We start from the raw sequence: 14,217 nt of genomic DNA, 5'->3' as shown, positions 1-14,217 counted from the left end.
GATTTTCAAAATCCTAAATACATTACTATTTACAAACATTTTCTGTTGGAAGAACTCAGACCAGGATGTTGATATCATTTATCAATTTTTGGGAAACGTTTAAAAGAAATTTTTCCTCTTGGACTATTTGGACTCCAGTAATAAGAGAAATAAATATACAAATTGCAAAGAATCCACGACACCACCAATCATTACTAAATTTTATTTCGATAAATGTTCGCTATTACTATGAGAAAAAATACAAGTCGAACATCAAGGTCATTATCATTATTTGCTTAGATAGTACAGAGCTCATGCTAAGAGGTAAACTCCTAATTTTACAATAAAGAGACTTGAAAAATTAGGCTGCAGCTTGTCCACGTTCACCAGATCTAGCACCATACGATTTCTTAACTTAATTAACTGCATTCAATAAGGAGTAAATAGTTTTTTAAGACGTTTTGAACTGAATAAAAATGGACTAGATACTATATAGTGTGGGCAATTTTGTGGAGTGGACTTAATTAAAACCAAAATATTTTGTAAATAGAAAAGATTAGTAAGCCCTCGCTAAATATTATCATAAAAAAACTGTTATAAGTGGGGGAAAAAGCTAAATAAACAAATTAACTCAAGATATTTATGCCAAAAATTATTGGATTTGTGTTAGTTACAGAAAAAATGCATTATATTGTTTGCCCTGCTTACTTTTTGGTGAGGATAAAGCTTAAACAAATATAGGAGTTAGCGATCCAGAGCACTTGGGACATAAAGACTTTTTTCTTCAATGAATATTTTTTCTTAATAATATTAAATTGAGATTATTGTCAATGCTAGTCAAGGGTAGTTGGAAAGTAATACTTTACGAGTATGTTACCATTAACTTTCACAATTGGTATCAAGTCGTTTGAATAAAAAAATGTATCAAATCGAATAAAGTATCGTGTATATTGGACATAAAAAAGTAAATTTTCACAAAATTTCGTGAAAAAAATTGTTTTTTGTAAAAGATAAAAATAAAAAACCAAAAACTTAAATAAAATTAAAAAATTAGATTTGGTGTATTGCTACCAGTTTAAGACCGAATAATGATAATCGAGTAACAGTTAGTAAAAAACCTAAAAAAAGATGGCCCAATAACGATGCCCCTCCGAGTTTTGCTAAGGATATTCACGTGCTAATCATGCAGTGATCATTGTATTGGTTTACTATTTTTATCTTATATATAGACTTTAAATATTCACTTTTTTGTTGTAATTATGTGACGGGACTTGCCTTATTTCCAACATCGGGACTATACATAATGTAGCTTCGTCAGGAAAAAATACCAATTTATGAAACTTTCTGCTTTCTGGTATAGATTCTTGTTAATTTTATTTTTCGTTTTTATCATATCAAAAAATCTAATTAAAAATTGTGAGATTTGAAAGTTCTTGAAGATTAAAATTGGATAAATGTTTTCCAAAATATAAATCAAAATCTAGCCCTCAACATTTTGTCACTTTTGAGTACAAGTACAACATAAATTCATAAATGAAAGTATAAACTGAATTTAATGACAAAAATCAAATTACATCGCAAGCTTTATACTATGATCTGCATCAACAGAAGGTGTACGCATCCCCTCACGTTTTATGAAAGTGGTTTCAACAATAACTTACGAAACTGATTCATTTACTCACTTAATCTGAATCGACTTGAAGTATATTTATTCATTATCCTTAATACCCAATAAAACACCAATTTTCCTCACAAAATAAATTTTCAACACGTTCAATCATCACATACTTAATTATATGAATATTTATCCAAATGTTGACACTAAAAATGTTATATTCAATTTTATAACACATCGACATATAAGCTGTACGTCACAATAATGATCCTAATGTTTGATCAGCCTATCAAGGTGCCTGAAACTGGAGATAAATCGTATGAATGCATAATGCATACTCGTAAATGTTGAGTCAGTGATAGCAATATGTTTATTATAGACATTCCTAGGAAAATAAAAAGTATTCGTGGAAGATGATTCAATTATTTTTTTTTCAGTTAATGAAAAAATTATCAAAGCTTCAATCTAAATTCTTTTTGTCGATTTGCAAAGTACCGACTCCTCGAAATCTTAATATCATCGTACACTACAATCACTCATTCGTTAGTTATTTCATAGAATATATGTATTAATTTGAGTACAGTTGTTGTTGTTTTCAAAAACCTCAAAAACTAACTGAAAAAGAATAATGCGATGGACCCCATTGTGGCCAAGGAGAAGAGACAACTCGAGAAACTTAATATAGAGGGCAAAATGTCGGAACTAAAAGGAATGGAACCTATTAACAAAAGCAGTCAAAACAAACGACAAACTATGAAGAAAACAAAAATAGAAAACGAGGAATAATCCACGTCAAAAAAGGATTTTAAAGCGGTATAAGCGATAGCGGTAATTCAAACGATTGAAAGGCTTGATGATGACGTTATTTTCAAGATTTTTCGATTTACCATTCGACTATTGCTTCAGACACAGTCATTTTGTGAAGCATTCTGATTCAAAGTTTTCTGATAAGACAGTTTTTTTAATAATTGGAAAAGAATCGATGACGTGATTACTATCACTATGCAGAATTATTAGACCAAGGTAGAAGCCTTTTACAATAACAAAAAGGAAATCAACTCAAAATTGTGCAAAACCTCTATCTATAATATGTTTCTTTCTTGATACCTACAATGGAAAATAACTAATATAGACCAGGGTCGATAATTTTTGAAAAGGAGAAGAATATAATAAAAATGAAAGGAAAAATAATGTACGGTCGATCTGAAGTCGGAAAGGGAAAGGGGTTGAGTGATATTTATCTCGATTTCCGGTAAAAGTATAAGTTCTATGGAAAAAAGCATAGTTGAAGCTGAATAGCAAAGTTGTCGGTAAGACAAAGATGTAAAACTTTTGTATTTCCACTTTTTCACGTAAATTGAAAATTTATATAGAATTTTAAAAAAACCAAGTCTTTGTTTTTTTTTTATTTTATCTTTTACAAAAAGCATTTGTTTTACTAAATTTTGTGAAAACTTACTTTTTCATTTCCAATATACACTGTATTTGATTTGAAAAATTTCTGTTTTTCACATTATTTTGACGTAATATTGAAAAAGCACCCTAATTTTCAATCAAAATATAGGCTTTTTTAAAAATCATTGAGACTTTTGTTCGTTAAAATTTCTACTTTCTGATGGCGCAAAAAATATTATCATGGCCATGGTAAATTTTCATAGAAAAGGAAAAAACAAAATAATAATCGTATCCAAAAACTTTGTTTAATCATTATGTACAATTATTGATATTTTAGATTCTAATTACTTATGTTTATGAATGTAACATGGAATTTCACGTTTTTCGTATAGAGCGAAAAGATTTAAGTAATAACTAAAAATTGTACATAATTTTTCATCTTTTTTTGCCTTTTCTGAGTAAATTTACCATGGTAATGGTAATATTTTTTTAAACCATCAAAAAGTTGAGATTTCAACAAACAAATGCTCAAAAAATCACACCGACTTTTTCAATATTATGTCAAAATTATGTGAAAAGAGAAATTTTCCAAATCGAATAAAGTACAGTGTATATCGGACATAAAAAACTTAGTTTTTACAAAATTTCCTGAAAAAAAAATGTTTTTTGTAAAAGAAACCTTGGTATCAAACAATAAAAAATCAGACTTGGTGTATTTCTACCAGCTTAACACTGAATAATGATAATTGAATAACAGTTAATAAAAAACCTCATAATAAATGGCCCAATAACGATGCTCCGCCGAGTTTTGCTAGAGATATTCACATGCTGATCATGTACTGATCATTGTTTTGGTTTACTATTTTTGTCCAATATATAAACTTTAAATATTCACTATTCGACACTATACATAGTGTACTTTCGTCAGAAAAAAATGTGTAATTACGCTTAGATTTCTGAGTAACATTTTGTGATCTGCGTTTATTAAATTCAAAGCAGCTTCCGTACCTGCATTAGTTCCATTATAATCTTTTGTAGATTTTTTGTTATAATGACGCCGAACAGTACTTTTATTCATTGCAGTATTTGAACAACTTCCCTAAACAAAGCAATAACTATATTTATAAGCATTGTATTTAAATACAAATTTTGAAGTTGATTAATTTAATGTTTCTTAACTAATTAATTCCCAGACGATGAATACAGAGATATTCGAAAGTTCTGAAATATAATACAATTAGTACACTTTGTTGTTTAGTTTCGCCACAATCCCACAACAATATTATATTTATAGCGAGGAAAATATACATTTCTCACAGTATGCAAGGTTTTGGAATCAAATAAGATATAGATAAAGAAATGCGGATCTCTTCATAGTAATTTTTAAATTTCATTTCACCATTGTATAATATAAAATAATAAATTCAATGTACATAGCCTGAACTCCAGAAGTGTGTTTTTCATTCAATGTTGTATTCCTATCTGTTTACTTTACGATGAAACAATGTGATAAGTCACATTTAACATGTTCACTTTTTTAGATTAAAAACTTTTATAGTTTATGATGAAATTTTGTATTCAACTCGTCAGTAGTTATTTGATGCATATCTTCGCTGTTATTCTTATCTCTTTGTTGGTCTATGACGACAAGTATAAATATTTGATGCTAACTGACACATATTTAACTGAGCATGCAACTTTTACAACATATTATTTAGAAAATGAACTAAATATTTTCAGTTTACTTCGTGCTACAATATAATCAAAATTCGCAGCAAAAAGAGCATCTGTTTGACTCGGATATCGCAGAAATCTAATGGTTAATTAATCTCAAATCAGATCTATCAGCAAATTATGTTCAAACATTAGTAAGAAAGCCAAAATACAAGTATACCGGTCATTATTAACAATTAGTAATGAAAGCTAAGTAATGACAGAACAAAAAGCAGATGAAGATGAAGTAATTAAAGAAAGTCAAGACAGAATTAGAAACCTAGCAATAAGAGAAGAATGAACGATTGATTCGGTAGCTTAAACGTTAAAAAGTAATGACTAGAATGACAAATAAGAGACTAGTTCAAGCTGTAAGGAAAGCACAAATAAATGAAGAAAGGTAAATCTAAGATAACGTGGAATCAAGAGGTAGCAAAAATATTGGAAAAAGAGAAAAAAGATGACACAAAGCAGGAGCTATGGCAAAAAAAATAAAAAGGAATCAACCTTTCATATATATGTTTTTTTTTTCGGCGTAAGGATTAGGACTCTAGTGTTTACCAGTCAACTCGAACTATGAAAATCTAGACTCAAGCTAAGATGGTTTTTTTGGAAAATTATTATCTTTGTAGTTTTATATAGTGGATACTTTTAGTTGGAGCACCATGTATAACTAATGTAAATGAAGGAACCAATGAATGAACTGCTTAATTATGATCTTATAACGAATTTTGGACTTTCTAGTTTAAATAATAAATAGCCTGATAACTAGGACTTGTTTCTTTTATTCTTTCTAAGTCGCTCACAACATAACGTTGTCCTTGCTTGACAAAGTTGCCTATCATAAATTCGATAACATATAAAAATAATTTTATTAATAAAATGTTCAGTCGCCTGCCAATACTGTTTGATTAAATAGATACCACATACAGAATCAATATTATAAACAGAGATAAGATAAATTATGTAAATGTAGGTACAGTCAACTTATGAGTTCAGTACGACGAAAAATATGAATTCTCATAATTTATAACTATGAATTCCAATTTTCGAAGACTCTGCTAAATGCTCTGGTCTGCACTTTGTTACACCTTTCAGTGGTGGATATCTCAAAGCTTTATCTCTTAGTGTTTAAAATATTTTGTTGGTTAGCTTATGGTGCCCGGGACCTCTGTTCTATTCACTGCACCTTCGAACCGATCGAGCTACATTAATCAAAAAAGAGTTTTAGCGTTATTCTTTAAAAACAAAACACGTAACATATCGTCACATATCTTTAAATTAAACCAGAATTTTTTTAATTATACTTCACTTTCTGCTATCACATAAAAAACATGTGAAACACTGGGTAAAATTTGTTTCTATCTTTATGTCAATAATTTTATGGAATCAGATGATTGTTCAAACGATGATTACAGATATTAAATGGTTTGATCTAGTTTCACCCGAATTAGTGTGTGTTTTTCAACTGTTTGCTTTTGATGCGAAAAGTTGTTTGTTTGGCGATATTGACTAAGAAAAAGAATTCGCTTGAAATTTTGTGTTTTCCATGGAATTACGGCTACGAAACCGAAACCGAAGTCAGTTTTATTCAATTACCATGATGTGGTTCACCATGAATATGTTCTGCATGATCAAAGGAGTTGTACTTGGCCTCTACGTGAAGCTCTTCGTCGTGAACGTATGCAGACAATTCATGGATTTTCAGCAAGATAATGTGCCTTCACTTCCAGTATAATTGTTGCTGATATTTTGGCAAAACATGAAAGAGATTCATGGCTCACCCACCGTACTGGTCAGACTTACAACAAGTCTATGGAAAATTGGATTAAGCCTTATTATGCTGGTATTGAGTTGGAAGGAGCCTTTTTTGAAGACGATAGTAAGGATTTGTTTGAAAATTTTACATGGTATACATACTCTGAATACTAGATTTTCTCTTTAATTTACTAGCTCCTTTTCCCATTGCTCGACGACCTTTGTGTTTGCCATCACTAGAACTGCACTATTTATAATATATTCCTATTATTTTTTATTTCGGTTTAATCTAATTCTGAAAATAAAAACAAAAGTCAATTAATATGTTTTGTACTTGTATTGATAATAATCAATATTCTAAGAACGTACGTACGATAAAAAAATAAAAATTTTCGTTATTATGAAATTTAATGGTAAATAGTGTTAAAAATATTTCAAGGCGGTCTCATAAGAATTTTTCGTCAGTTCATTTTTATAAAATCTTGTGGACAGATCACACGATACAGACTTTTATAAACTTCTATAGCATTTTAAAACAAGACTTTTTTTTTGATAATTAACCAAGACTTTTTTTAGGTCTATACACTTAGCGATGTTTTAACCTTTATAATCCTTTTAAATGAAAGTTGCAGTCTTTCTCTTCAAACTTGGCGCTAACATCTTTGTCTGATGTCTGCAAGTGGAACTTCAAGGTTATCAAACAACAAAAAGTTGTGGGGGCCAAATCTGTTAAAAACGGGGCACTTTTTTTCCTTCAAATGCGGTCGTATTTTTGCAATTTCTCCCTTTATCTTATCAAGTAATGATGCCCATTACTTTACGATTACTGTTTTACCTTTTTGACGTCGATTAACACAATCCTATGACTTTCCCAAAAAAACTGTCGCCATCACTTTTCGAACCGATGAAACCACCTTCTTCGGAACAGGTTCGCTGTTTCAAATACACTGTCTTGACTGTTTCTTCATTAGGAGTATAGTTGTGGGTTCTGGTTTCTTATACAGTATTTAATCGATGAAAAAATCTGACTTTTTAGTTCAGTATCATTTGAACTTCTTAGATTATTTCACTGGTTGTCGCAGATTCTGTCGGATAGTGCAGTGTCTCCGTACAGTCATATGTACGTAAGTATGAGTCTTAGTTTTCCAAATAGGTGTATATAAATTTAAAAGTACATTATAGACGCCTCTCCGACATCATAAATATACTGACATCGAAAGAAACGCCAGACACCATCGTAAGAGCAGTCCGCTGTCTCAATACAAACAATAGACTGCCACGCATCGTATTTGAAGGGAAACCAATAGGGAAAAGAGAACCCGGACGACCACCTAAGAGATGGATGGACAGCTGGCAGTCCACCTCCCAGGAACTGATACAGAGGAACCTGCAAAACTAACAGATCACGAGATCTTAAAAATGAAGAAGATTATAGACATCTACATTCATTTGTAAATGGTTATAAAAATCACTATCATCAAAAGCTAATAATTTGCTATATTTATATGTGAAGACTGTATAATAATCACTTTTCACACTATACAGATCTTTTTTTTTTACATTTCTTCTTCTTCTTCTTTTGAAAAGTCAGGCAAGTTGCTGATCCTTTTCTCTAAAATTTTGTCTTTTCCAGTTTCTATTGAAGTTTTATACACTTGTGGTACATGAAGTTTTCAGAAGACTGAAACTAACAAAAGTCTGTATGGTGTGAGCCCACCATTGTAGGTCCAATATACTACGCGATTCATTGACGAAGTCCGATCTTCATACAATCGACCAGCCTCGTATTGTATTGGAGGTTGCAAAATCCGACAAGACAAGGCGAGGATAATCAAATCCCATTAACCTCGATCAACTTAGCCAGTAATGTGGTGAACGCCTTAGCAACTATAAATATAAATAGACAAAGGAGAGTTTACCAAATGAATAATACCATATACATACTGAATTCGAGTTATCTTTCAAAGTACTGCCCTTGGATTGCAATTGACTTATTTCTACTTTGAACCTGTTTGTGGTAGGCTTGTTGAAAAGCTTATTGTGACCGCGGCCTTAGCAACATATTTTCAAACTAATACTTGTGCGTATTGTGAGTCCACATGCCGATCAAGGTTAACAAGAACAATATAAATAATAACTCTTAATACTGATTGTTTTAAACCAAAAAGTATAATTTAATCTTGGGTCTCATTTGTAATTCAAATCAATGTACTATTTATATATTATGATTGTGCATACGACGAGAAGAAAAACCCCGCTTCAACTGCGTAAATTATATTTCATGAATGGCAAAACGAATTGATATTATTCAAAACCAGGTAATAATAGACATTTCGTCACAAACGTTTATACCACAATTCTATTGCCGAACTATTGCTGCAGAATATAAAATCCATTATTTCCAAGATTTTCGTCTACTCTTTACTATTAGTGCAGTGCCTAACAGTGAATTTTAAAGAAAAATTGGCAATTAATAATAGAAGCATAAAAATTGGTATGTTGGGCAGCAATTTTAGAGATCGGGTGCCCCTCGAAATTCGCCATAGAAGGGGCAGGGTGTCGATATTTGAGGTTCCACTCCCCCGTGAAAAAGTGGGGTGAGCAATTTTGACGTTCTTAGGGTCGATTTTACATATTTTGACCCTCCTGAACATGAATATGTCATTACTTTCAAGATCCGACCTTGAGAAGTGCCTCAAGTTTTAAATTGAAAATTTCCCCATTTTCCGATTTTTGTGAAAAATACGTCAAACTTGCGGTTTTTCTTCAATACGCCGAATACATTTTTCAGGATCGAATTTTCAATACGATATTCGAGTAATAGAGGTCAAATATGACATTTTAACATATATATATATATATATATATATATATATATATATATATATATATATATATATATATATAAGCTCGATATATCGAGGTGGGGGGAAACAGGAGGTACCGCAAGTTGCCTAGTTTCGAGAATTTTTCATGTTTTTTATACGTTTTTTGTATATTTTCTTCTCTGTACAAATTGTAATGAATTTTGAAAAATTACAAATAGTAGATATGGTGACTAGAGACCTCGAATGAGCCTATTCGTTATTGAGCCTCTCGTTTGAACTTTTTGATGTTTCAAATCTATCTACGAATCACTCCTCGACAACTAACGAGTTTATTTCCATTCTTTTGAATTTTAAGAGGTGGTGGCAAGAGAAATCCTTAGTTTGAGAAAAATTTATAAGTACTGCAGTGAATACAAAGGTTTTGAAACATGTCTCACAACCAAAATATACAGAAAAAAATGATACCATCTAAATATCCAAAAAAACAAGTTCAAACTTACTATTTCATCATCACACAGTTAAAAATATTACAGCTACCATCATAAAATTTGAAGGGGTTTCTATTCCTCTAAAAAATATTTTTCGGATTTCCTACTTCTTAATGGGTTAAATAGGGGATGCTAATTTGTATAAAAGTCCGTCAGTTATGAAGTAAGAATGTTTAATTTTGTCTTTAGGCTGAAGATTAAAAAAGAATAATTACGTACAGCATTTTCCAGAATTCAACCCTCGAAGAGGTGATAAGGGGATGAAATTTTGTAAGAAAATAATAAACATGCTTATCAAAATTTTTCATAATTTTATCCCTTTAAGAGATGAAAATGGGATTATATATGAAAAGTCCTTCAATTTCAGTATAAAAATCGATCAATTCTTTAATTGATACTTTTTCATTCTGTCCCCAGGTTTCTCAATCAACTTCCCTTTACTGTTATCCGAAATTATTTTGTAGACGTTTTTAATGTTTTTGACAAGAACTTCAGCTATTCAATTATCAGCAAATATGGCCTCGTTTAAACTTAGCCAATCATTTGACAACGGTTGATTTTTCGGGGGCACACTTGGTTATTCCGGTGTAGATAGTCGGTATTAGTTAACACACTACAAACAAATATTATATGTTGAATTGTCTTTGATGTCTCTGATTGAGTGTTCGGATCCTTAATAACACTTTTCTTGTAGTTATTCGCGTTAATAACTTGATCTTGGATAGCCATCATGAAGCCTTCCGTCTTTGGAAAGAGATTGCTGCTAGTAAGCCATCTGTTTAAAGTAATTTAAGTCAGATTCTGGTGATGCGATGCTAAGGGGTGAGTAATCCTTATCCACCTTGGATATAATCCGATGTAGGGTTGAAGTTTCTGATTTCCTATGAAAGATTGCAGTTTCATTACCTGTAAAGAGTGCAGGTTGAGAAGTGCGATCAAGCCTCTCCCACACTTCTTTCGGGGTAATAGTGGATTACGGGTGGTGATTGTTGTTCTTCTTCTTATTATTTTTATATACACATGTTATATAAACGTATCAAAGAGTTCATTTATCCGTGCTACACATTTCATATTCCACAATGTATGTATATAATAAAAAAACAATGTTTATTATCAACTTTCATAATGTGTTGCTAAAACAAAACCCGATTGCATTGTGCAAACGCATACACATTCTGCATTTTTAAAATGGCTGATCTTAGTTTACAGTAAAAAATACCATGTCGTCGGTGGGTGGTCATTCTATAGCTGGCTTTGAATTCATATTATTATTCGCTGATAATGTTTAGATAACGACGTACATGTCCGTGTTTGGTAGCCTGTCTATATTATATTATGAGATCTATTCAGATCTTAAAACAGTATGAACATTCAATTTTCGATGAAAATTATTGTAACAAGCGAAAATCAAATTTGAAATGTTTAGTAAATTCAGAAGCAATTCGTGTATATCTCATTAGGTCACTTCCAATTGCACATTGTACAGAAAATATTCATTTGGTCGTTTAACCGACTTTCTTTTTTTAATTGGTCATGGTTAGGTTAGGTTAGGTTAACAGGGTGATCTCCACTTTTTAGCCGAGATTCGCTCGGATGCTTTAGGCCCATTGTATTCCTCTGGCTGACTTTTCAGTCAGCACCATTTCACTTTCCTTCCATATCTCTTCCGTTGCCAGGTCCTTGCCCCCTTCCCAGGCTTTTCCAGTTTGCAATGAAGTGATGCAAGTCCTTAACACCTAGCTCCGCTGCTTCTTCCAGACATTCCAATGTTTCACTCCCCATGCATTGTAGTCGTTTCGACGCCAATGCCGTGTAGTAACACATTAGGTGTTTCTATTGTGTCTTCACTGCATTCTGCACACAGATCGTCGGTTCTGATACCCATTTTCCTGAGTGTAGAGCCTATTGTGCAGTGACCGGTAATCACTGCTAAGATCCTTCGGATCGAAGCTTTCCCATAGCCTAGCAGTTCTGTTGTCTTCCTCTTCTGTAGCACCGGCCACAAGGAGCGTCAGATGACACAGTCATCTCTATTACTCTATCTCTTGCCGTGCTCTCCCTCTAATGTTCTATCTATCGTTTCTCTCAGTAATTTGATCGGTAGTAGTGGCAAGCCCATCGCTTCGTCCCCGCTCCTAGTCGTTCCCAATTTGGCTAGTTTGTCTGCCATTTGAGTCCCTTCTACATTGCTGTGTCCAGTTATCCAGCAGAGTCTAATCTTTCGCTCACGAATCCATGAGAGTAGCGAAAATTTAAATATGACTACTTGTTCTCTCAGATGTTTTGCTGAGTACACAGTTTGTCCAAATTGACTGACTAGATGAGTATCAACAGAAAATTGTTATTAATCAAAAAAAGGAAAATTAGAATTTATGGCATATTGGACGGTATTTACAATGGGGCTAATATCTCTTTTTATATTAATACTAGCCATACTATAACTTCTGCTATATAAAAAAATACAATAATCATTATATTTCGTTATATCCCTACTCTTTTGTATAATAAGAGATTGGATTCACGCGGTATATTAAAAAGTACCTCGAAAATGAAATTTGACACATTGTTTACTTTCAATACATAATTTCAATTAATAATATTCGTCTTCTATATTGTTAGAAAACTTGTTGATGATCAGAGTAATTCTGATCATAGTACAAACAGAATTATTGTTCAAGGAATTAATATGATTAATATTAAGAAAACCCAGAAATTTTGGAAAAAAATATTTATTTTTCAATGAAATCTCTTCTTAGTTCCATACACTTTTTCAATATGTTCGATAATAATCTGGATCTGGGAACAGAAATAATCCAAGGGCACTAAATCTGGCGAATAGGGTGCATAAGGTAGCAATGTAAACTTTAATTCATTAATTTTGGCCATTGCAATAACGGATGTGTAAGCTGGTGCATTGTCTTGATGAAACAACACTTTCTTCTTAGTTCCACTTCCTTGGCTCAAACGTTGCAATAAGTTTCTCAAGATAGTCAATGAAAATTATCCCACATGCATCCAAAATACCAACGCCATGAGCTTGCCTGCAGATGTAACAGTCTTTGGCTTCTTTGGAGCCGGTTCTCCCTTTCGAATTCATTGTTTTGATTCTTCTTTTGTTTCGGGTGTGAAATGATGGACCACGTTTCATCCATGGTTATGGAACGGCTCTATTTCTGTCAAACATTGCCAAACACTCGATGGAAACATTTTCACGACGCTGTTCTTGTTCCATTGTGAGAAAATGCGGCACTCATCTTGCGCACTGCTATCTCATATTAAATTTTCAGTTAATATGCGATGTACTGCACTTTTTGAAATTCAGTCGCCGATGATCCGTTACCGTTTTGTGGATTTTCTTTTCTGGAGTCGTCACCTCATTTGGGGGACTACTGCGATGCAAGCCGTAGGGCCTCGTTTAAACTCTGCCACCCAATATTATACTGTTGATAGGAAGTGAGCAGTGTCACCCAGAGTAAAATATAGTTCAGCTTTTATAATGGTTGGGCTAATGCCTTTCAGTTAAAAGTATTGTTTCACAAAACGATGACCAATTTTTTCCATGTTTACAAATTTACTGAAAACGTTCACTATTAATGGATACCGCCTTCTCTAGGTCAGACCAAGGTACTTCTGGGAACACTCTCGTATGCGTTAACTTATTCGTGAATTTTTCATTTAGGTCAGGAGCGGAGCAAAGAGCAGTCTTCGTATATCTATATTAATACCACATGATAAATTGATGATCTGTTAATAAATATTGCGATATGAGTATCAAGTTCAATATAGATATAACAATAAACGATTCGTAATTGAAAAGAATCTTGATATACAATTACATCTTATCCAATCCAAGTATACACTTCTATTATCACTATTTAGTTAATTCATAATAATCTAGGATGAAATAGATATAAGGACGTTTTAATCAAATAGCGCTAATAAAATGTTGTTTCGATCGCTGGCAAAATAATGTTATTTAACCTTTCTTGACATTGCGTTATGAATTTTAAATACATACATTCGACTATTTATATAGAATTACGTTATAAAATACACAGTATCACGTTCTCTAATTAACATGCCATAAAACGAGAATTAGAATGTTTTATTTATATTGTAAAGAGAGAGGACGACAATTGTGAAATGCTCTATCAGTGAAATTTAATCCTGATTATAATGGACTTAAATTAAGAATCAATATAAAGGAGTATGAAAAAAATCTAAATTCTAAATAAATTTCTTAATTTTTTCAATGATAAAAACGCTTTTAAATGCACTCTGTGTGAATTTAAATGTAAAAATATATATAGTATATGAATTAGTTATAATAAAAGGTAAGTTGGAATTTCTGGAACCGTTGGCGGTATTCATACTGAACGCACTGTTTAAACTACCACTACACCAACACTGTCTGACGAGCGTTTCTATAACCAAGTTATCG

General features: G+C 32.1%; 1 protein-coding gene across 4 annotated transcripts in view; it reads right to left on the bottom strand.

The window, feature by feature from the left end:
• LOC130445310 (breast cancer anti-estrogen resistance protein 3 homolog) overlaps positions 1–14,217 on the bottom strand; it is a 65,003-nt gene that overhangs the window by 39,478 nt on the left and 11,308 nt on the right. For 3 of the 4 annotated variants that reach the window (XM_056780877.1, XM_056780883.1, XM_056780900.1), the window contains one exon: positions 6,623–6,755. In XM_056780877.1, coding sequence (XP_056636855.1) covers positions 6,623–6,668 — 46 coding nt within the window. In that variant the 5' untranslated portion in view covers positions 6,669–6,755. Of the gene's footprint in view, positions 1–1,661; positions 1,876–6,622; positions 6,756–14,217 lie in introns of those variants that run through there. The other variant, XM_056780891.1, reaches the window with a different exon arrangement.

This window comes from Diorhabda sublineata, chromosome 1, assembly GCF_026230105.1.
Source record: "Diorhabda sublineata isolate icDioSubl1.1 chromosome 1, icDioSubl1.1, whole genome shotgun sequence".
NCBI classification, from domain to species: domain Eukaryota; kingdom Metazoa; phylum Arthropoda; class Insecta; order Coleoptera; family Chrysomelidae; genus Diorhabda; species Diorhabda sublineata.
Note: the sequence above shows the minus strand (reverse complement) of the source record. Positions and strands in the feature narration are given on the sequence as shown.